At 41.2% G+C, this 25,618-nt stretch overlaps 1 protein-coding gene across 1 annotated transcript in view; it reads left to right on the forward strand.

The window, feature by feature from the left end:
- The window catches only part of LOC134202627 (ubiquitin conjugation factor E4 B-like), a 39,457-nt gene extending 16,680 nt beyond the window's left edge, over positions 1 to 22,777 (forward strand). Inside the window, exons 2-4 of the mRNA XM_062677642.1 lie at positions 5,928 to 6,799; positions 6,917 to 8,233; positions 21,165 to 22,777. Coding sequence (XP_062533626.1) covers positions 5,928 to 6,799; positions 6,917 to 8,233; positions 21,165 to 22,274 — 3,299 coding nt within the window. The 3' untranslated portion in view covers positions 22,275 to 22,777. The remainder of the gene's footprint in view (positions 1 to 5,927; positions 6,800 to 6,916; positions 8,234 to 21,164) is intronic.
- Positions 22,778 to 25,618: the final 2,841 nt, after the last annotated feature.

The following is a 25,618-nucleotide window of genomic DNA, read 5'->3' on the forward strand; positions in this document are numbered from 1 at the left end:
CACTACCTCGTCGCAGTATGTCTGCGCTCAAAACTCACGACGGTGATCAACACGCGTCGGAGTCGTCCGCCACGGCTTAACATTGGGCGGCTACAAGACGGTAGACTAGCCCAAGACTACGCGCAGCAGCTGGAAGTGGCACTCCCAACGGAAAAGCAGCTAGGCGCAGCATCTCTTGAAGATGGCTGGAGAGATATATATAGATCCGCCATTGGAAGCACCGCAACCGCTGCACTAGGCACGGTGGCTCCGGATCAGAGAAACGACTGGTATGACGGCGAATGTGAGCAGTTAGTTGAGGAGAAGAATGCAGCATGGGCGAGATTGCTGCAACACCGCACGAGGGCGAACGAGGCACGATACAAACGGACGCGGAACAGACAAAACTCGATTTTCCGGAGGAAAAAGCGCCAGCAGGAAAATCGAGACCGTGAAGAGACGGAGGAACTGTACCGCGCTAATAACGCACGAAAGTTCTATGAGAAGTTGAACCGTTCACGTAAGGGCCACGTGCCACAGCCCGATATGTGTAAGGACATAAACGGGAACCTTCTTACGAACGAGCGTGAGGTGATCCAAAGGTGGCGGCAGCACTACGAAGAGCACCTGAATGGCGATATGGCAGACAACGGTGGCGGTATGGTAATGAATCTAGGAGCACGCGCGCAGGACATGCGACTTCCGGCTCCGAATCTCCAGGAAATCCAGGAGTTGACCAACTACCAGGAGAGCTGTTTAAACACGGTGGTGAAGCACTGGCTAGAGCGCTGCACTGGGTGATTACCAAGGTTTGGGAGGATGAGGTTCTGCCGCAGGAGTGGATGGAAGGTGTCGTGTGTTCCATCTACAAAAAGGGCGATAAGCTGGATTGTAGCAACTACCGCGCAATCACATTGCCGCCTACAAGGTACTCTCCCAAATTTTATGCCGTCGACTAACACCAATTGCAAGAGAGTTCGTGGGGCAGTACCAGGCGGGATTTATGGGTGAACGCTCTACCACAGACCAGGTGTTCGCCATACGTCAGGTATTGCAGAAATGCCGCGAATACAACGTGCCCACACATCATCTATTTATCGACTTCAAAGCCGCATATGATACAATCGATCGGGACCAACTATGGCAGCTAATGCACGAAAACGGATTTCCGGATAAACTGATACGGTTGATCAAGGCGACGATGGATCGGGTGATGTGCGTAGTTCGAGTTTCAGGGGCATTCTCGAGTCCCTTCGAAACGCGTAGAGGGTTACGGCAAGGTGATGGTCTTTCGTGTCTGCTATTCAACATCGCTTTGGGGAGGGGAGTAATACGAAGGGCAGGGATTGACACGAGTGGTACGATTTTCACGAAGTCCGTCCAGTTATTTGGTTTCGCCGACGACATTGATATCATGGCACGTAACTTTGAGAGGATGGAGGAAGCCTACATCAGACTGAAAAGTGAAGCTAAACGGATTGGACTAGTCATCAACACGTCGAAGACGAAGTACATGATAGGAAGAGGCTCAAGAGAGGTCAATGTGAGCCACCCACCACGAGTTTCTATCGGTGGTGACGAAATCGAGGTGGTTGAAGAATTCGTGTACTTGGGCTCACTGGTGACCGCCGATAACGATACCAGCAGAGAAATTCGGAGACGCATAGTGGCTGGAAATCGTACGTACTTTGACTCCGCAAGACGCTCCGATCGAATAGAGTTCGCCGCCGTACCAAACTGACTATCTACAAAACGCTTATAAGACCGGTAGTTCTCTACGGACACGAGACCTGGACGATGCTCGTGGAGGACCAATGCGCACTGGGAGTTTTCGAAAGGAAATTGTTGCGTACCATCTATGGTGGGGTGCAGATGGCGGACGGTACGTGGAGGAGGCGAATGAACCACGAGTTGCATCAGCTGTTGGGAGAACCATCCATCGTTCACACCGCGAAAATCGGAAGACTGCGGTGGACCGGGCACGTAGCCAGAATGTCGGCCAGTAATCCGGTGAAAATGGTTCTCGACAACGATCCGACGGGAACAAGAAGGCGAGGTGCACAGCGGGCAAGGTGGATCGATCAGGTGGAGGACGACTTGCGGACCCTCCGCAGCCTGCGTGGTTGGCGAAGTGCAGCCATGGACCGAGCTGAATGGAGAAGTCTTTTATGTGCAGCACAGGCCACTCCGGCCTTAGTATGATGATAAATAAATAAAATCATTAAGGACATAGTTGGAAGAGTACCACGATGGCTGTCAATATGGAACCGGACCTTCCACGGGTTAACCCCACACCTCCCGCACTCCTCTCCCACCAACATTCGAATGCATCGAACAGCATCGAACAAAAGTCTAATATTCAAATTACTAACCTATTCACAGGAGAGGAGAATGGAGAAGACTCTTATATACCGCACAGGCCACTTCGGCCTTAGTCTGAATAAATAAATAATAAACCTATTCACAGCACATTTATTCACTTCCCGTGATAATGAACATGTTTCTCCAAAGAGTTCTATGTATTTCGGCTCGAATTATACCATAAATCAGCAGTTTCGTGCCAATTTGATAGTCGTTCGCGATTTGATGGGGTTATCCCTGCACTTCAATTCTTCTCAAAGGGCACTGAAAAAATCAAGTTTTTACTCACTTATCCGCACATTAGCAGCCCGAAATGTTGATGAAATGCAAATTAAACATCACTTTTCGAAATCAGTCACTTGTTCAAACCGAAAACTTAATATAAGCTGCAATTTTTGCCCGAAAAAACGATTAAAAACTGATCGCGGAGCGAATGTAAACAACCGCACCGGCAGCAGAAAACTAATAACTAGGGTGGTTCAAAAAATAAATTTGCTCCGCCACGCTCAGTCGATTATGATTTATAATTTGGGTGTCATCCGATGGTTTGGGCTGGTTTGAATAGAGGCTTACCGTGCACAGGTCGTTTCAGGTTTGTATGACAGTTGATATGGCGAGCTTGAATTTAACATTATTCTCCGTCATTGGGCGCTGGCGAGAGGGCGGGATGACCACGCTGGGGGAGGGGGGTATCTAAAGCTGACCAAAACCTGTCCACGTGGTATATTGACAGCCCGAGCTATTGCGTAATTTTAAAGAAAGAATAGTCTCCTCTAACCTTTCGCATTGTACCGAGCAAACGCGTAAAGAAAGCCCACATCACGCGTTTCGCCTTATCTCGAGCGACCGTTTGATTTAAAAAAGTAGCGGGAACGAAAATTCAATAAAATAGAATTACTTTTACTTTCACTTTTTGGGGAATATACGTTCTGAGGAATGGTCTCCTCGGAAATAGAAAATATATTGAGCGAAGTGTGACGCTGACGATACATACAAAATTTTCAGATGTTTCATACAAAAAGGTGACAAAGGAGGAGGGGGTTGAAAATAATCGTTTCAGGCGTAACGTAATTAATGGATCTTTCCATATTGTAATTATAATTTAAATAAATTTCAATAATAACTATTCTGAAAGATTTTTTTTCTGATTTTATATTAGCGGTCGTTCAACAATGATGTCACGGGTATACAAAAAAGCGTGACAGAGGGGGAAGAGGGTACTATAAATCTCAAAAAGTAGTGGACGTCATATTTGAATCGTCCCTTATTTATAATCAATTATGCCAAACGGCTCTTATGCCAAACAACTATTATGACAAATTATTGTATGCCAAAAGGCGTACCCCAATAGAAAGTAGACAAATATACGGACACTCTGAAAAATCTTCACGTCATGTTTACCTGAAAACAAATGTGGTTCTCATCCACCACACTTTTCACGTAAGAGTGACCTGAATGGCATGTAACCTGAACAAAACTTAGCTTCGGTGAGTTACGTGATTTATCAGGTGAATCTGACTGGATTTTCCAGTACTAATGACGTGAAGTTTGAAAGTAGTTACGTGTTTGATCAGGTGAACCTTACGTGATTGCTACGTACTGGTTACGTGAACTTTTAGTGAAAGCTACATGATATCAGGTATGCTTTAAAATATATTACAAAATTGTTTTTTTTTTAAATGAATGCAAAATAAGTTAGTAACTGCCAGCAGCCGTAAATAGGAAACCTCTTCGCGTTGCTGATGCGCTTAATGCGTTGAAATGCATTTGATGCAAAATGATGTCTTTAATATTAGACAAGGAATGCTGTCATTCGGCAATTGCACTTCGGAGTAATCGCTAAAACACTGTTGGAGAACAAATCAACGAATGTCGAATGAAATTTATCAGATTTGGACAGCAATGTTGAAACTAGATTCTTTCACAAACATTGCTGATATTTCCGATGTTGAACCAATCAAAAGGTAGTCCATCCTTGGACGTTGAAATCTGAAATAAATTTTTTATGCTAACGCTACCGAAAAACTGTAGTTCTAGACTTCATGTAGCTTAAACTTCTTCCAAATCACTTTTCTACAAATCTTCTAAATTTCATGCGACTTCCGTTGATATTTTTTCCAAGGAGGGAACTGAAGGTTCAGAAAATTCTCGCCTAGTTGCACCTAAAATATCCTTTACCTCTGCGAAGCCTAACTATGTTTAGGTTATGTATCATTCATTCTTACGTGATTGTCAAGTCACTTCCACGTGAAAAGTATGGTGGATGATAACCACGTTTGTTTTCAGGTAAATCTGATGTGAAGATTGTTTACAATGCTGGTTTTCCGTAAATGCCGAAGCTGCAATCACACTAACACAATCTCACTTAAGTTGTTTACGAGTACATACAAACATATTCACCAAGATTTTTAGTAAAAGTTACGTGAATTTCAGGTGAACATTACCAACGTCACGTAACAATCGTCGTTTGTTCAAGACAGTTCAGTTACGTGATTTTTCACGTGAATATGACGTGATGATTATTTAGAGTGGAGCACTGCTAAAAAAGTTTACACATAAAATACTTTAAAGTATGCACTTTTGAATATAAAGTATTCAAATATGACTTCAAAGTACGCTCTTTCGTGGGAGAATGGCACTACACACAAAAAGGAGTAAATATTATGCACACTTATGACTATGTTTTATTCACAAATGATTAACTTTTATGCATACAAATAGAAAAAAGGGTAGTCCCATTTTCCCGCAAAAAAGCATACTTTCAGTTTTGCGTGAGGGGCGTGCTTTTCAAGAAGGAATCATATCCTCCTTCAACTTAGACTGGGCAGATGCGAGCCTTCAAAGAATAAAATATGTTCTCTTTTATCTCAAGCAGGCACTTACACAACTTAGAAATTACTGAATTCTGCCTTTTGAAATTCCGCCTTTCGTTTTTTTGCCTTTTGTAATTACGCCTTATGACATATTCCGACTTTTGTTACAAGTATAAGAACGTCTGCTTTTTGAGATTCTGCCTTTTGTGATTCCGCCTTTTGTGATTCCGCCTTTTGTAAGAGTCCCGTCTTTTAGTATATTTCAGACTAGGTATATGCTAACATATTGAGTCACGTGATAGACGATAAATTGAAGCCGCTAAGAGCAAAAATGTAAAAAAGTACGTATTCCCATAGTAATCTCTATATAAATTTGAAACGCAATGCGAAAAGTGAGGAAGCAATCAATCGAGCCCATATTTTGCACAGTTGATTGGGGTCCCAAAGCGGTTCAGAAAAACCTTGATCTCACTTGATTTGATGAAGTTTGCGTTTTTCATACAACTGCGCAGCATGTTTCTACGAATCAATCCAATTGATATTTTGGTGAAATTAGATGCATGACGCATTCTACGGATGTCTTCTACTACTTGTTTTCTTCGGCTGCTTCATTTGTTAGATGCATGACGCATTCTACGGATGTCTTCTACTACTTGTCTTCTTCGGCTGCTTCATTTGTTAAACAATACAATGACTTTGAAAGCGAAAAGTGCTGCAAGTAACTTCATATGACGTTATATTTGTATTTGAATATTCATTTTCTTTTAATTGCAGAATCAACTGTAACAATTAACTCAGTGGACATAAAGCCATTGGAGTCACCTACAAAATGTGGTTTTGGTGAAATCCCTTCGAACGGCAACAACACTATAGCAAATAACGATTCTCCTATTAAGATGGACGAGGATCTTCCTACCGCAAGTAATGATATTGATTCATCTTCCCCGATTATCGAAGATTCTCCAGCGAAGATTGAAGATAAAAAGCGAGATGAAGCCGCCACACGTGAAGAACTGCAGCAGATCGTGTTTCGCATTATGAATATCAACAGTCAGATTCGCTATTCAGAAGCCCGCTTCACTATCGATCCGGCCGTACTTGCCAATGCATTGGAAGCATTGGACGCCAAAAATTATCGCGAATTCTGCGCCGAAATTTTCATCGAAGTCGTCAAGGAGTTCTACGAGGGCAAGCTGATTCAGTCGGGCGATGGAAGCACCAGTGGAACATTCTCCGATAACTGGAATAGCATTCCACCGAAAAAAGTGAAACCGATTGACATCGAGGAAGTCCTAGAAAAAAGCGGCGGTAGTACCGCAATGGAAATTGACGCCGACATCAGATTATGCACGTCTAAACCCAGCATGAAATCATTCAGCTCGAATCGCGTTGCTGCACTAGATTATCTCATCAACTGCTACTGCCGTGCCAACGACGAAGTGTACAGCTATACCAAAATTAAAAAGAGTAAAAAAATGTATCTGGCGGAAATTTTGCCCGACGTGGCGGCAGTTATACGGCAACAGACACTAAAGTACGCCATTCTGTTAACCAAGAATCGCTTCCAGAACTTCGCCCAAATCGATAATCCGGCCAAGTTAATTCTGGAAAAATCACCACTGTTGCAGTTGATGTATGAGAATAAGGTTAGTTAGTCTGATTTGGTAGATTGACAAACAAACAAACAAAGATTGTTTTGTCATCCCTTTCGTCTACATATTTCAATCTATCAAAAGTAATCAAAGTTTTGTTTTAAATTTTAGGTTCCTTCGGATTTTCTAGCTAGTTTGATGGGAGAGGCTCGTAAGAATGAGGCGGATTTCGATGCAATCTTCACCATAGTTCTCGATGATTTATACGTCGACATGCAGAACACGATATGCAACGAGAATATCGTTTCGGACCCGCTCAATCGACTGAAGGAGCTTGTTGAAATCAAGGTGGAAAATACGAATCCGATCTGCAAATTGATCGTGAAACATGTTGTGTTCCTGCCAAGACTGACCCTGGACAAGTACGCGGCCAGGGAAATTTCTAAGGTGTCCTTTCTGGCACCGTTTCTATCGCTGTCGGTTCTTTTAGATGAAAATCCCAAATTTGCCACGCACCACTTTTTAGAAAATGTTTGCGATAGGACGCTGGCTAGTTCCTTCCAGACGCTTCTGGGGAATACCAGAAAAGTACTGCATCAAATTTTTCTCTCACTACTAACGAATCTGGACAGCCGACAGGAGGTGCTCAAATACGTTTCAGAAATACTGAGGACCAATCATAAACGAATTCAGTACAATGCGGACGACCGGTTTCTGGCCAAAGACGGATTTATGCTAAACTTCATGTCGATTCTGCAACTACTCTCGGTAAAAATAAATTTATCACGAATAGATCCACTTTACCCGCATCATCCCGAATCATTGATAGACATCGAAGACGAAACGAAGCTCAAATATTCTTCACAAGAGTACAACGATTGGCTGGAAAATCTGCGATCGACAAAGAAGTGGGAAACGCCCAAATTTGTCACGCACTGTTGGTTCCTAACCCTTCACGCTCATCATCTGGGAATCATCCCTGCGATCCAACGCTACAACAAACTGCTCAGAGCTACCAAAGAGCTCCAGCGAATGGTGGACGAACTGAATGCCAGCAAAAGCCAATGGGAGAACACTCCGCTTGCCCGTAGGAACAAACAGGTCCGAGACCGTTGCGTCAACCAGATCAATAAACTGTCGAAGGCGAAACTTGGCTGCGACATTGCGGTAATCGATCCCAATGTGTTGGGTGCTTGCATGCAATTTTACTCGTCCGTGTGCGAATACATGCTGTATCAGATCGAGAATCGGCCCATCGAAGATCTGTTCGTGAATAAACAGGAACCGGCGACGCTGGTCGCGAGCGAAAACTTTTGCTCGCTGCCCGAGTGGTACATCGAAGACATTGCTGACTTCATTCTGTTTTGCATGCAGCACAGTATTGGGGTGATTGATTTTGTAGACAATTCCATCATAACCTGGATTTTGACGCTGGTCTGTGCGCCACATCTCATCAAAAATCCATACATCACTGCCAAACTGATCGAGGTGAGTTATTCATTTTTATTTTTTTGTTAAGGGTAAAGTGAAAAATTGCTTTATGATACTAAGGTAACTCGGTAGTGTGGGGATGGGTGTTATAGAAATTCTCTTCCGATCCACTAAAACTCAAAACCCGTTGCACTAATATTGGCAGTAGCGACGCGTAATCTCACTCACCTTTGCACTAGGATGAAAGGCTGAATACTCATAAGACGGAAATCTCGATAGGCTAAAAGTCATACAAGGTTGGAAGTATCAAAAGACTGAAATGTATCGAAAGGCTGAAATTGTTGGGATGCAATGAATCCCAACCGTACTACACTACGATGGAGTACAAGTTGAGTGGTTGAATAGTGAATAATGAGGAAAGGATAAAAACCCTGATTCATCCACCTAGCGGTGTTTGTGCCATTTTCGTGCATTATACAGGGGTTAGACAAAAAGGTTGAGATAGGTAAAAATAAGTCGAGATTCAAATCAGCATAACTTTGCGTATAATAATCCGATTTTGATAAAACCAGGACCATGAGAAGCGAACACTCTTCTAGTATACTGTCCCCCTGCAAAACCTGAGATTGGTCCTTGGTCACCGGAAATCTTCCGGGTTTTCCGAGGGTATGTTCAAGATGCATTTTTTCCACTGTTTTCTCCGAAAATTAGAACTAATAAGCCGGCCAATGGTGGCTGTAGATCGAGAATCCATCTAAACTACACAGATATACGGCCATTTCCGTAAAAACGGTACCGGGAACATGATGAAATGATAACAGATCGGAATAATGCAAATATGAGTACACCCAGGTTTTTTTTTACACGGTTTAGTTTTGGTCGTTTAAGATCTTCACCGTCAATGAAGCAATAAGTTAACCCTACCAAAAAATTCACAAAAAATCAAAGAAAATTCAGGGGGCATTTAAAAAGGTGTGAAAGTTTAGGTTAACCGAGAAATTAATGAATTCCAACCGTGTAAAAAAAATCCTGGGTGTATCTGACTTCATGGATTTGCGATACGACGATTACAGAAACATTTCTAGAATAATAGTGTCCACTGCCACCCTTATAGCAGGTTCCATGGGCTTTCCAGGAAGGGCCGGCTTTGGCACCATCTGGCCCATGCATATATGGGTGTCAAAAATCATGTTTTCCCAAGACGATGAATATAGGATCTTCATTAGAGATATATTTTCAGGACTGTAAGACTCTTTGACCAATTTGTAACAGGTTCCAGAAGTTCTGCGAAAGTGACATTTGTTCAGGGTGTATGGCCAATCCCGTATCGTTTTCACGAAAATGGCCATATCTCTGCGTATACCCAACGGATTTTCGATCTGCAGCCAGCATTGGTCAGAATATTATTTCTAGTTTCTGGGGAAAACATAAAACATGATGGCAACAAACGTCATATAAAATTACAAGCAGCAGAAAAAATGCATTTTTAACATACCCTCGGGAAACCCGGAACACCACCGGTGGCCAATGGCCAGTCAGAGGTTTCGCATAGGGCCAGTATACTTGAAGATTTTACGCGTCCGATGGTCCCAGTTTGATTAAAATCGGATCATTCTACGTTCTACGCAAAGTTATGCTGATTTGAACTTCGACAATTTTTTGCCTATCTCAACCATTTTGTCTAACCCCTGTATATACTAAAAAGACTCAAGTGAGATTTTCTTAGCGTGTTTTTTGTATAGAAATTTTATTTGGGCCATAATTTTTGATCCCATAGTCCGCTCTGGCCAATTTTCAATAGGAAACAATAGGACAGGAATCCCCGTTGAATGCAACTTGTTGCAAACAAATCGGATAAAGACAGAAATCATCTCTATTTGTCGAGCTGAGTTGATTGCCGTTACTATTGTGTGCCGTATCAGCCGTACTCGTAATAATCGCAGTTTTGCTTCGCACAATAATGAGCTTCGGTTGTGGCAAGTGCTCGCGTCCTATCGGTGGTATGGATGAGTATATCGTCTGTGATGGATGCAGTGGTAAATATCACTTGAGCTGTACAAACATGAATACGTATCAGATGCGAGTATGCGTAGATTTTGATAACGTGCTCTGGTTATGTGAGGCTTGTCTATCCTCGTTTCATGAACAGCACAATGCAGCATCTAAAATTGAACCCAAAAAGAATATGTTGGAAGATAACCATGAGGGCCAAATCGATCGCGTCGTGAGTGAGCTTCGGGAGGAAATTTCAACGATGAAGAGAGGATTCGCAGAACTGCAACTAACGTTGAACAGTGGTTGCCAACCGGTACATTCGACATCTACTCCGCAACGAACTTCAGATCGCGAAAACATCAACGATTCGTCTCAATTGAGAAGTGGTTCTAACTCCGAAATTTTATCTACTGGATCTAGAAGATTCTATATATTTTTTGCAAGAGTTGCAAAGCACGTCTCGACGGATGCAATGCGGGAAATAGTATCAAGCTGTTTACATTCGACTGATCGAATCGATGTCACAAAGATGGTTCCGAATTGGATCAATTCAGAAAACCTGAAATATGTTTCCTTCAAAATTGGTGTTAGTTGGATGTTGAAAGAGAAGGCACTTATGAAGTCAACGTGGCCGACGGGATTACTCTTTCGAGAATTCGTGCATCTGAAGAACGAGGAAGAAACAAGGAGGAAGGAAGAAAAAATAGGAAAAGTAAGGAGGAAGAAGAAAAAAAGAAAAAGGAAAATGAAGGAGGAAAAGAAAGAAAAAAATATGGAAGAAGAAAATGGGAACAAAGATAGAGGCACGGCGTGTTCAGTAGAACAATATTATCACAAAAAAATGAGCATCACCAAAACCTTCACCACATGAAAATATAGCTTTCTATCTTTCATTTCCTGGCTGTTTCAAAAAAATCTACCGAGGGATCCCGAACAAATTTTTTTTCTTTTTTTTTTTGTGCTCCGTACCAGAGCGTTAATGAATAAAGCTTCCAATGAATGATTACATTTGTTATGATTAAATCATTCAACTCTATGATTAAAGATTATGATTAATGATTTAATCATTTTTGACAATGAATAATGATTATGATTAACGATTGAATTAATTTTTGACAATGATTAACGATTATGATTAATGAATAAAACGTTTGGAGTATGATTAACGATTACCGATCGTGATTAAATGTCGACACAATATATGTATGATTAATGATTAACGATCGATATGATTAATGATTAAAGATTATGAATAATCAAATTAAATGATTTGCATAGTGATCAATAATCAAGTAACCTTTCTACCAAATTGTGATATTAAAAGGTATAAAAATTGTATGATTATGATTGAAGATTAATGATTAAAAGCGATGTATGCAATGATTAGAATTTATGATTAATGAATAAACTCAAAACAATCCTGAATATGATTAGTGATTAATAGACTGGCCCAGGAAACAAAAAGTTGTCTAATTCCACGGGGCACCCCCCAGGATTGTGTCTTTGGGTGAGAAAATCAATCTCTGAAAATTTCAGCTCAATCGCTTGTTGCATAAGCTGGCGCATTTGATTTGAAGTTTGTATGGGGATTTCAGCCAAAATGTATAGGAAAATACACCTCCGTCACTCATTCGATCTGGAAATTGGTTCTTATTGCTGGATTGACCTCAGAATTGCAAAAACGGCAGTTGGTATGCCACAGAACAATTTCACAGAACATTGTATGATGATTAAATGAACTTTTATATAGGTTTCGGCTGATGCGATTCGATCAAAAAACCCAAAAATACACAAATCAGCTCCTAATAAATCAGCCGAAAATTATATAAAAGTTTATTTGATCATCATGCAATGTTCTGTGAAATTGTTCTGTAGCATACCAACTGCCGTTTTTGCAATTCTGAGGTCAATCGAGCAATCAGAACCAATTTCCAGATCGAATAAGTGACGGAGGTGTATTTTCCTATACATTTTGGCTGAAATCCCCATACAAACTTCAAATCAAATGCGCCAGCTTATGCAACAAGCGATTGAGCTGAAATTTTCAGAGATTGATTTTCTCACCCAACGACACAATTCTGGGGGGTGCCCCGTGGAATTCGACAAAAAATTTTTCTCCCCATAGTAATCTGGGCCAGTCTAGTGATTAATGATTGAATCATATTTTTTGTATGATTATGATTAATGAATAATGATTAAATAACCTATTATTCATTAATCATGATTAAATCAATGATTAATCACTAATGCTCTGCTCCGTACTTCATAATAACACATATTACTACTTTGATTTCGGCAAACCGTATGGTAATTTATTTGAAATTAAATGCAAAATGAAACAAAAACGCCTTTACTAGCTTTAATTAGTATTCAGAAATCAGAAGTGGAATTCAATTTATATACTCAAATTCATATTTATTTTATTTTTCTTTCTATTTTCTATATAGCTTTCGTTTGAATTCAACAACTGATACCTTATCATTATTACTAGTTACCTCATCATTATTACTAGTTAAGGCATTCAAATATGTGATCTATTATATAATACTACAGAGTGCAGTAATGCATTTGAATAATTATTTGATGATTCCGGCACTTTAACTCTATCTCACGTTGCAGAAAAATCGAAATGAACTTTTTCGGTTGCTTGTTCACTGAACTTCCCTAATGCAAGTTTCATAGTTCGGCAAAACTGTGGAACATGAAACCGCAAAATGTGAAACTTGGAGCTATTAGGAAGTTCAGCTTCTCTCCAGGTTTGCGCAAAACGTTCAATATGATGCTCGTATTGTGGGTGTAGTATATTCTTGAAGCAAGATTCGTAGACCTGGTGAAACTGTTCATTCATTCATTCATTTATTTAGTTTACATCTAAACAGATAACACTGAATCAACAATTTGACGCCACAATACACGGTTCGAGGCCGCATCTCTCCATCCTCGGATACGCCCCACGCTCGCCAAGTCGTTTTGCACCTGGTCTGCCCATCCCGCTCGCTGCGCTCCACGCCGTCTCGTACCTGCCGGATCGGAAGCGAACACCATCTTTGCAGGGTTGCAGACCGGCATTCTTGCAACATGTCCTGCCCATCGTACCCTTCCGGCTTTAGCTACCTTCTGGATACTGGGTTCGCCGTAGAGTTGGGCGAGCTCATGGTTCATTCTTCGCCGCCACAGACCGTCTTTTGCACACCGCCAAAGATGGTCCTAAGCACCGTCTCTCGAATACTCCGAGTGCTTGCAAGTCCTCCTCGAGCATTGTCCATGTTTCATGTCCGTAGAGGACAACCGGTCTTATAAGCGTCTTGTACATGACACATTTGGTGCGGTGGCGAATCTTTTTCGACCGCAGTTTCTTCTGGAGCCCGTAGTAGGCCCGACTTCCACAGATGATGCGCCTTCGTACTTCACGACTAACGTTGTTGTCAGCCGTTAGCAAGGATCCTAGGTAGACGAATTCCTCGACCACCTCGAAGGTATCCCCGTCTATCGTGACACTGCTTCCCAGGCGGGCCCTGTCGCGCTCGGTTCCGCCCACAAGCATGTACTTTGTCTTTGGCGCATTCACCACCAGTCCAACTTTTGTTGATTCACGTTTCAGGCGGGTGTACAGTTCTGCCACCTTTGCAAATGTTCGGCCGACAATGTCCATGTCATCCGTTTCTTGAAAAAGGCACAGCTGTTCTATCTCCTCGCACTCCGCTTCTTCCAGGCGGCGTTTCTTTTCCTGAAAAAGGCGGGTCTGCTGTCTCCGCTTCCGTCTATAACGTTCCACGTTCTGCCGGGTACCTTGCTGCAGCGCGACCGCCCGCGCTGCGTCCTTCTCCTCCAGAATCTGTCTGCACTCTTTGCGAACCAATCGTTCCGTCGACTTCGACCCATATACCCGACGTTGTTCTCCGCTGCGTTGTTAATGGCTGCTTTGACTGTATTCCAGCAGTCCTCAAGAGGGGCCCCATCGAGCTCACCTTCTTCCGGCAACGCTGCCTCGAGATGCTGCTCGTATGCAGTGGCGACATCAGGTTGCTTCAGTCGCTCTAAGTCGTATCGCGGCGGTCGTCGGTACCGAACATTGTTGATGACGGATAGTTTTGGGCGCAGTTTAACCATCACCAGATAGTGGTCAGAGTCGATGTTAGCGCCACGATATGTCCTGACGTCGATAATGTCGGAGAAGTGCCGTCCATCAATCAGAACGTGGTCGATTTGTGATTCTGTCTGCAGTGGTGATCTCCAGGTGTACCGATACGGGAGACTGTGTTGAAAGTAGGTGCTGCGAATGGCCATATTCTTGGAGGCGGCGAAATCAATTAGTCGTAGGCCGTTTTCGTTCGTCAGCCGCTGAGCGCTGAACTTTCCAATAGTCGGTCTAAACTCCTCCTCTTGGCCAACCTGAGCGTTCAAATCTCCTATGATGATTTTGACGTCGTGGCTTGGGCAGCTGTCGTACTCACGTTCCAGCTGCGCGTAGAATGCGTCCTTATCATCATCAGTGCTTCCGGAGTGTGGGCTATGGACGTTGATTATGCTGAAGTTGAAGAACCGGCCTTTGATCCTCAACCTGCACATTCTTTCATTGATTGGCCACCACCCGATCACGCGCCTTTGCATATCGCCCATCACTATGAAAGCTGTTCCCAGCTCGTGTGTGTTGCCGCAGCTCTGGTAGATGGTATGATTACCTCTAAACGTTCGCACCATTGATCCCTTCCAACAAACCTCTTGCAGCGCTACGATGCCGAATCCACGGTCCTTGAGCACATCGGCGAGTATGCGTGTGCTCCCGATGAAGTTGAGAGATTTGCAGTTCCACGAACCGAGTTTCCAATCGCTAGTCCCTTCTCGTCGCAGTGGTCTTCGCCGATGGTTCCGGTCCGTACTCTCTTGTTGATTGTTCGTTGCGTGAGTTTTTTTTTTGGCTGGCTTGCAGGGCCTGACACCAAACCCCCTAAATTTCCGGAGGACCATTCCTCCTTATTTCCGGTGGACCATGGTGCACAGTTTCACTTAGAGTCCCTCGCTGGCACCCGGACGATGGTCAGCCGCCACTAACATGGAGAACAGACGCTGTTGTGAGCCGATCCTGACATGGAGAACAGACGCTCAATAAGATTTGCACCTCCGGAGAGGAGCAAACCCCCCCTTCCCTGTCGGCATACGACCATAGTTCCCACCGGGGTTGGTTACCCGATCTTCCCTAAGGTTGCTCGTATCCCGGCCAGCACCGCGGGGAGGTAGGTATAGGAATTGCTGGGTAAGAGGCTAAGGACCGCGAGATGGGGTCAATTTTATTCCTTCAGGTACGCGAAGTACCAATGGTACGCTTTACCCAGCATTTGCCGTGCCAATGAAACTGTTCAACGGCCTGCAAATTGCACACAAATATTTATATATTTTTATATATATCAAATGCATTTCAACTTAAGGTTTTACCCTTCGAAGCAATCCTAGCGGCCCAGTCTCACTGAGAATCGAACGATGTCCAATCAATTTATGACAATTCCTGCCAGTGAAACCATATTGACTGTGCCTCGTACTGTTACTTGCTGTTGCCCATCGCTCCGCTGTCGAGGCATCAATGCTTTCAACCTTCTTATAAATGGCATTTATTATGCCAAGTGTTATATGTAACACGGGAGGAGGACATAAGATCACAATTTCGTCACTGAAAGAGCCACAGACGAGAGGTTCTTTGACACAGTTAAAATACTTCTTCGTTAGTTTTTCGGTAGCTCCACTATGTTGCCATTGTGAAAAGTTTTTCTTGATGTTCTCCAGTGTTCTTGATGGTCCGCATTCATTGCACAGCTTGGTTTTTGGTGCCAAACAATATGGACACGGATACGATGAACAGTGGCCCATAATTCCGAGAATAAGATTAATCATTTTTAAATCTCCTGCAACTAGGGCTTCCAATGTATTTAATTCCATCAAAACAGTTCAAATTTGGGAAATGTTAGCATACTTTTCCGGAATTCCCGGTACCACAGCTAATAAAAGTAGTTTTCTAATCCCGGTACTCTTGAAATTTTTTTCTCCTGCTTCAGAACTCTCATTAGCATCCTTCTGCACCACCGATAATGTGATTTTCAGAAAGCCACCGCCACCATCAATACCAATTTTGAGGAAGAAATCATTTTGGTGATGTTCCGCGCTACAGGAATAAATTCGACTAGTTTCGGAACACTGTTGCAACAAAGAACAGGCTTAAGAGCGATACATTGTTGTTTCTTGTTTTCTCCGTTTACATCAAATGGCAAAAAAGTTACCTCAAAATAGTTTCCCAGCCGCTTATTGAGTGTGGTAAGTTCCTTGGGCAAATTAGAAGCAATTGGAATATCGAGAGCCTTTAGAGTATTGCTAAGTGTTATGGTGTTTCGAGTACTCAAATTGCAATTTTTCTTAATCAGAAATAGATCATCGACCGAAAGCACGTGTCTCTTGGAAACCTCTGGATTCTGAGTCCACGAAGAGGAAAACCCTCGAAGATTAGATAGTGATATGAATCCGTCGTCATTTGTTGCTTTTGTTTTAACATATGAACTTACAATACTATCTCCGCCATTATCTGCTTTTTCTTGTAAGATATGCAATACATTATCGTGCAATTGGATTTTGGTACACCAATGAGGCTTTCCTCTTCCAGTTTCTGTAAAGCACTGGCTACACATATTGATCAAGCGTGGCCTTTTAGTGCCATTTAGAAGGAGTGGTCGTCCCTTTTTCTTCTTATTGGATTTATTTGTGATATTTTCACGAGCAGCTATGCATATCTCACATTGACAAGCCTAACGAAATTGAATAAATTTCTTATACGATGCTTCGAAAATCTTTAAAAAATCTCACATACCTGTCCGCTTCTTGTATCAATTTTGATATTGAATTTATAAGGGAACAGTTTCACGACACGTTCACTGCTTCTTTCCGAATCAATAGAATAAGCAGCAAATGAGCAGTATGAACATATTCGTGTTGGATAATACCAGTTTTTAGTTTCAATGTCTGGTATGTACCGATCTTTAATTATCTGCAGCGCTTTTTCGGAAATTGGTCTTAAATTCACCTTTTGAAGACACAATACACACACTTTACTTCTATTTTCTTCATGCGTTTTAGGCTTCATTTTAAAAATTATTTTCAAAGGTCCGCACGTCGAGCTGATTACACCTCACGTTCCACGTGTACTCAGGTATGCAACTGATTTTACCACTGAAAGGCTACTACGATGTAAAACCTCTGCGTACGTAATCACACATCGTAGCAACCTATATATTAAATTTGATATTTTATTCAATTCAAATGTAACGGATGCTTCAAAGATATGAATATGAAAATTACTTCTATGTATATTATAATTGAATAGAATTCGATTATTACGGCTCTGTTTTACTCTATGGTTTTTGAGCCCATACAAAATATTGATAGCATAGCAAAATATTGATAGCACACTTAAAAAGCATTGTTCGTACCAGTATTTTCTAATAATAGATATGTTTTGTTGATTTGTATCGGTTTGTATAGCTTCCGTTGGTTATGATAGAGAGCTCATTATCAAAAAGTTTCAAATTGGAAAAAAAAAAAAGTTGTTCGAGGCCCCTCGGTAGATTTTTTTGAAACAGCCAGGAAATGAAAGATAGAAAGCTATATTTTCATGTGGTGAAGGTTTTAGCCATGCTCATTTTTTTGTCATAAAGGTTCCCCATACACACGCCGTGAGAGGTAGAAGAAAGAAGAGAGAGGCAAGAAGAAATGAGGAATAAAGAAGGAATACTTGTAGGAAGAATGGTAGCTGGAAGATGGAAGAAGAAAAATGGGAGAACGAAGAAGGAACAAGGAAGGAGAGAGTAAAAGGAAGAAGAAAGAAAGAAAAGGAAGGAGGAAGACGAAATAAAAAAGGAGGCAAAAATGAGAAAATATGAGAGAGATAGATGAAGTATCAACGAACAAGGAAGGAGGAAGAAAAAAGAGGATGAAAGAATAATGAAGGAAGAAAAGTGAAGAAAGGAAGAAAGGAGGAAGAGGGAAGAAAGAAGAAGGAAGAATAAAGACGGAGACAGAGAATTCCAATACCCGGTGATCATGAGTGAAATTCTCTCAAAAGATGAAAAAAATCCTTAAAAATATTTGAATAAATAAATCAATCAAATCTATTGAAAATGTAGTGAACTATCGTTCGGATCGTTGTCCGGCAAAAAACGTTTGGCATCTTCTAAAGAATTCCTGGAGAATTTCCGAAGCTATTCTTGTTGAAATCCAGGAATTTATTCGGGAAATCAATTAGGGATTGCTTTGTAAATTCCTTTGAGTATTCCCTTGGAAATACTTCAGGAATATATTAAAAAATACTAAACTAGTTAGGATTCTTCAAAGCAATTCCTGGAGGAATTTCCGAAGGAATTTCGGGATAAGTTTTCCAAGGAATTATTCAAAGAAATCACTAAAAGTGTGCCCATAAGAATGATTAGCAATTTCCTAAATTATTTCTGGAGGAATTTCCAAGATAAAAATCGAAATAAATTCTCGGAGGAATTCCAAAACGAATTTCCGGACGATTTTCCCGAAAGGGAACCTGGAGGGATTTTTTAAAAAAAGTGTAGAGTTATTTGTGAAGGATTTTTGCTGAAGGAATTCTTGAAAGAATAGCCGAAGGATTCCCGAGTGGATTTTTCAAAGGAGTTTCTAAAGGTATTCTCGAAGTATTTCCAAAGAATTCTTAAAAGCAAAATATCCGGAAAAACTCCTCCAGGTGTTTTCTAAAGTTTTCCTTAAGATACTTCTGAATGAGTTCCTAAACAATCCCAAGGAGTTTTGAAAAAATATCCGAAGCATTTTCCGAAGGTTTTTACAGTAAAGCAGTAATAGAACGCTAGTGGTGCTGTAACCATTGAATTCTGCCAAAATATGCTTCAATAAGCTTAATAGCCTATTCAGATTGGGATTAGATTATTAATCGTAATAAATATCGTGTTAAAGCGGAAAAGGAAATTGAATGTATGGAGATGGCAGCAGGTTGTTGTTTATCATGATATTTATGATCATAAATGGCGTAAGGGGCTGTCCATATACTACGTGGACAGCTTAGGGGAAGGGGGGAGTATGGTAGAAGTCCACAGTTCATATTTTTTTATAAATTGGTATGAGCAATTGTCCACGCTGGAGGAGGAGGTATCGAAAACTGAGCAAAACCTGTCCACGTGATATATGGACAGCCCCTAATCTGAATAGGCTATAACATGGCCGTTCGACACTAATAGTACCGGTACCTTGGCTGCTAGGTCCAAGCAAACTAGATGTTGGTCACGCGAACAGGTATAAGGACGTTAGGCATAAAGGATGTTAAGCATAAAATGCCCCAAAAACAGCCCACGACATAAAGAAGGTATTATGCCTAATGTCCTTATGCCTAACGTAATGGACCCAGCAGTCTCATATTTTTGCATCAACACATTTCCGATAGAATTCTTAACCAAGTTTCCAAAAAAAAAATTCCTAAAAAAAAATTAGAAGGATTTCTGAAGAAATCTGCAAAGTATTTTATAAAGGTAATTCCGAGGGATTTTCACAAGACATTTTCGAACAAACGCCTAAAGGATTCCAAAACAAATTGTAAAGAAATTGCCAAATGCATCTCTAAAGGAATTTCCGAAACACTCCTTGAGATGTTTTCAAAAGTTTTAGCAAATAAATTTTCAAATTAAATCCTGGAGGAAGTTCTGAAGCAATTCTTAAAATCCGGAGGATTTTCCGATTGAATCTATGGAGACATTTTCAATGGAATACCTGGAGGAATTTCCTATGTGATTCCTGAAGGAATTTTGATTGAATGGCTGAAGCAATTTCTGGGTGAACTTGCGAAGTAATTCCTGAAGGAATTTCTTAAGTAATTTACAACATTGTTTTGTGAAGCCACCAAAATAAAATTCTTTAAAATAATATTTTTCGCTATATTTACTTTTTTGAATTGATCATTTTGTTGCTGAAATCTATATATTGCACGTTTGTTTTTGCCTGGAAATTAATGTAAAACACCTGGAAAAATCAGGGAATTTTGTTTTTACAGATGAGTAGACACCCTGGAATTGCTATATGAAAAAGTGGCTAATGTTTTTCGGTTTTCGTGTGCACACCCACACACATACACACGGACAGACAGAAATTTGTTCAGCTCGACGAGCTGAGATGATTGGTAGGTATATAACATCATGGGTTTCCGAGACTTCTATAAAAAGTTCGATTTTGGAGTGAAATGATAGCCTTTCGGTACCACTTTTGATGTACGAGAAAGGCAAAAATATAGAAGTAATTTTGGCAAGAATATAAAACCGCTTGGTGAATTTTGTACTCACACGGTTTTCCTATGGCAAAATGTTACCAACTCAGGGACCGTACACTAATTACGTTAGCAATTTTTCTGGGTGTTCAACCCCCCTCCCCCCATGTAAGATTTTGCCCATACAAAAGATTTTTTATTTATATGGCGCGTAAGATATTAACAGACCCCCCCCCTCCCCCCATAAGTGCTTATGTAATATGTGTATGACCTCTTACAAATAACCAAAATAAAGAAATAATTTTCGTTGAAATTAAAGTATTGCACAAGATTTTGCTCATGCAGTACTAAGATTCCGTCGTATTTATGTTGACAACACATCGCTTCATTGAAATTTTTTAACATTTTGCTCAAATTTGTTACTTTGAAAAAGTAAACAACAGCTGATACGGTTTCTTTATGGCAATTTTTTGATGATTTTTTTCTGTTTTAAACGGCAAAACACTCACCAACGCTCGCAAAACTCGCCCGTTGTGCCACCCGAAATATACCACCCTGGGTGGTGGCTTGCTTATAATTACTTCCGGTCTTTTACTATTCTTACACTGAAAGCATAAAAAATGTAGGGTTTCGAAAAATATGCCTAACAATGATAAAGACAAATCGAGCTACCTACATCCTATGTTTCAGTAAAGATAAATCTTAATCAATCCTATCTTTCAGGTGCTTTTCGTTACTTCACCCACGATCCAAACGGCATCCCAGCGTCTATACCTGCAGATCATCAACCACGATCTGGCTCAGCGAGCGTTGGTGAGTGCCCTAATGAAGTTCTACACCGACATCGAAACAACTGGTCAGAGCACCGAATTCTACGACAAGTTCACCATTCGGTATCACATCAGTCATCTGTTTAAAGGTCTGTGGGATAGTGTGGTCCATCGACAGGCAATCATCAAAGAGTCTAAGAGTGGAAAACAGTTCGTTAAGTTTGTCAACTTCTTCCTTAATGATACCACGTATCTGCTTGACGAATGTCTGGAATACTTGAAACGTATCCACGAGACACAAGTACTGATGATGGAGGATCTGGCATGGAACGACCTCGGCCAGGAAGCACAACAAAGTCGTCAGAGGCAACTGGTGCAGGATGAGCGACAGTGTCGATCGTATCTAACCCTGGCCCGTGAAACAGTAGACATGTTCCACTATCTCACGATTGACATCAAGGAACCCTTCCTGAGGCCAGAGCTTATTGATCGACTGAGTTCGATGTTGAATTACAACTTGCAACAACTGTGCGGTCCAAAGTGCAATGATTTACGTGTGCGAAATCCCATGAAATATGGCTGGGAACCACGAAGACTACTCGGTCAGCTGATCGATATTTATCTCCACTTAAGCTGTGATGAATTTGCCGCTGCTTTGGCTGCGGATGAACGATCTTTTGAAAAACACCTCTTTGAAGACGCTGCCAACCGTGTGGAAAGACTCGGTATCCGCACTCCAGTAGAAGTGGAAGATTTCCGAAAGTTAATACATCAAGCGGCGGAAATCTACGCCCAGAATCAGCAGAATGCGGACGAGTTTGCCGATGCTCCGGATGATTTCAAAGACCCACTGATGGACACGCTGATGAGCGATCCAGTGATACTGCCGTCCGGAACGATAATGGACCGTTCAATTATCACCAGGCATCTACTCAACAGCAGTACCGATCCCTTCAACCGACAACCGCTCACAGAGGACATGCTGATACCAGCAACGGAACTCAAGGAACGCATTGAAAAGTGGATCAAAGACTATCGTGAGAAGAAAAACAATAAGACTTGAAGTTTTTACTAAATTACAAATCGTGAATGTTTTTATTCTAAACTGGTCGAACCATATTTGAGGGCAGACACTCAAAACTGAATTTAATATTGTAATCCTATACAAACTAGACATATTTATAAAACATAATAACGCAAAAGGTCATCCCCAATATCTATGCTTTCCCCTTGCATCGATTGCTTACTTATTGCCTGTTACCAATCCATATGCCAACAACTAATAGTCCTCTATCTCTACGAATTCCACCCCCACCACACTAGAAGCGTTCAATCCACCTTCCCTTCCATTCGAACATGTTTCTGAGCTTCAACACTTCTTCTACATTGTGTATATCAAAAATGCTGTGCTGAAAGTGTTCCAATATGCTAACAGCTGATTAAAATAGAACGGAGTTAAATTCGCCTGGCGGAGGGGGACACAAAACAATGCCTAATTCCCCCGTATTCGAATCTTTAGCGTGCGTAAGCTAGAACTTTGAAAATAAAATTTGAGGAAATTGTAAATGTTTTGTATTTGATTTATCATCCATATTCTTGTTTACGCGCGAACGCGCTTTTAATAGAAAGTTGAAGCGTATTCTCGTTTACGCCAGCAAAATCAACTGGTGAAACCAGGGGGGTAATATGCGGTGCATCGCGCCTCCTCTGCATGTAGTATGAAGCAAATGTAAATAAACAATCCCACATTTTTTTCGTTAGTCAGCAGTAGTGTAGGTTAACCAATATCCTACAAGATTCCAGTTCGAAAAATGCAAGGGCCTCATACGCCTGTCACTGGCGAACAAAGCTCGTGTACTCTGCATCGAAGCTTAGAACCGGTGTTAGGGCGCAATCGTTAATGCGAACATTTTTATATTCGGTTAGTTACTGCAAATAAATTCTTTTTTGAGTCCCTATAATCAAGCAGGCATCTCAAGCATACCACATCGTTATAATGCTGCATGATTGAGTGTTTAATAATGTTAAAATATCGAAAACAAAAGTGTGCATAAAAATTGCCTCGCCATAACAAAAAGGTGGTAGAGAATTAACACTGTTGTTTACAGTTTAGAACCAAATCCAGATGTCGCACATGTTGGGGTAGGGATTCAGTGCTCCGCCTTCTCCCCCTGGAAAAATGTTACACTTGCCAAGCGGGGTGGCCCAGGGTGGCCCGCCTATCCCAAGCGGCGAGGCCCGGATAATACATCTTAGGTAGGCTTGATTTGTTCGTGGATGACAGGCTTACTCCCCCCCCTGGGTGAAACGGTTTTCGCATTTGTTCGAAAGTATTATTCGTCCGTAAACAATAATAAGGGTGTATATGTACACTATATCCGAAAATACGCTTTACTACATATATGATACACTAGCAGACCCGACGAACTTCGTTTCGCCTAAAATTGATTTATTCTCTGATTAGTTCTCAAGTTATGCAGAAATGTATGCTTCATTTGTATGGGAGTCCCCCTTTCCAGAATAGGGATGGGTTTCGAAACGCCACAGAAACATATCTTCCCTTCAGGAAACCTCCAGTGCTCGATTTGGTTCCATTTGCTTGATTTATTCTCGAGTTATTCGTATTTATTCTGCTTCTCGTATGGGGTGAGGCGAAGGAAGTGAGAATTGTCGATACCTCCCATTTATATTACACGATCAAGGCGCATGAGACGTGTCGAAATCGACAATTTTTGAGTCATTCGAGACGCAGAATAAGCACAATTAAGAAACTGGTGTTGGGAGCACGCCTTTCCAAAGGGGGAGGGGTCTCGAACGATCTTTTCCGGTACCAAAAACCTCTGCATACAAATTTTCATGGCGATCGGTTTAGTAAGGGTCAGACAGACAGAAATTCATTTTTATGTTTTATAGATTTTTGATTTTAAAATCAATAATACATTTCAATGAATTATTGGCAGTAGCTGATTTTCTACTCGCCGCTTCCACATCCAGGCGCTATCGTATATGCGCGAATAGCCAGCATGAGTTAACCGCCAGAAATTTGTATGGCGAAAGACATCTAACGCGGGTTTTCTCAAAATTAGGAACTTTTTATGGAAAACTATTTGGTACCGGTTATGAAGGATAGTGTCCGCTACTAAGCCTACCAAATATTTTTTGGATTAATGTGCTTAATTTTGAGAAATCGAACCTTAGATGCCTTTCGTCATACTGATTTCAGAAAGTTAACTCCTGGTGTGCCGCTGTATTTACGCTCAAAGCAGGCGATTCATTGCCTTTGGCATTTAGGATATTTCCTCTGGGTGAATAGAACCATGAAGGAATTACAATGTTTTTAAGTTCAATCAAAGTTAATTGCCTATATTCCTGGTTAAACCACCCGACTTGGACATTAATTTACAATGTTCTGAACTCAGATGCGAATATGTACATTATGTGGAAGATTTTTATTTGAAAAATGTGTTGGTGGTAACCACTTTCCCTTCGATGGGACTCGAACCCACGACCCTCAGTACGCTATAGACTGGTGATTTAACCAACTATGCTACGAAGAACCTCCGTCGGCCTTCGCAACCTAGCGGGTATTGAACGAGCTCGAGATTTTCAAGTTGGACGCATAGTCGAATCACTCTCGATCCATTTGCCAAGCCAACACTTCAACATGTGTAGTACACGTTCACATTAGAGGAGCGTGAGTATTTAGAATGTTTGTGGCGGCTACACACATTCTTCATCAGCAATAGTACTGATCATGTGAGGTTGTGTGTGCTATTTGCCAATCGGTCGTCAAGCTCAGACCCGACCGCATACTACCCGGAATATAGGCAATTAACTTTGAACTTGAGTTGCGTGCTCTTGCCTTGCCTATTTCAATAAATATCTTAAATGGAGTCTCCTGATCTATTTTCAGCCAAATCCATGAAAATTTAGAAGTGCATCAAACGAGATTTGTGATTTTTCAGACTTTTTCATAGAAATGTGGTCTGAATGCATCAATTTTACTCTACATAATGGCAGCATTAGTCGTCAGTAGCTTCTTAAAACTATTATCTACCAATTTGTCATTGGTACTAGGATGTTTAGAGTGTTTATTCTATGACTTTTTAGTAGATTTAGCTGAAAAAATTGCCTAAAAACCAGAAAAAATATTTTAGGTGCTTCTGGGGGTTAAATTTTCAATATGTTCCCAATTCAATTTTTCCGTTAATTTCCTTCGAGTGTTGTGGAAGTTTCATCTATAAAGTACAGTGGGGCAAGTGGGTAAAGGAAATCGTATATTTCATGTTCATCAAGTCATAAAAGTTGAATATAATATTGAAATTGATCATATTTATGACATAACGAATCATCTATCCAATTTTTATATGTCTGCGAAAAAGATTTTTGAAAAATACTTTTAGGATA

The sequence above is a fragment of the Armigeres subalbatus genome, unplaced genomic scaffold (assembly GCF_024139115.2).
Source record: "Armigeres subalbatus isolate Guangzhou_Male unplaced genomic scaffold, GZ_Asu_2 Contig1310, whole genome shotgun sequence".
NCBI lineage: Eukaryota > Metazoa > Arthropoda > Insecta > Diptera > Culicidae > Armigeres > Armigeres subalbatus.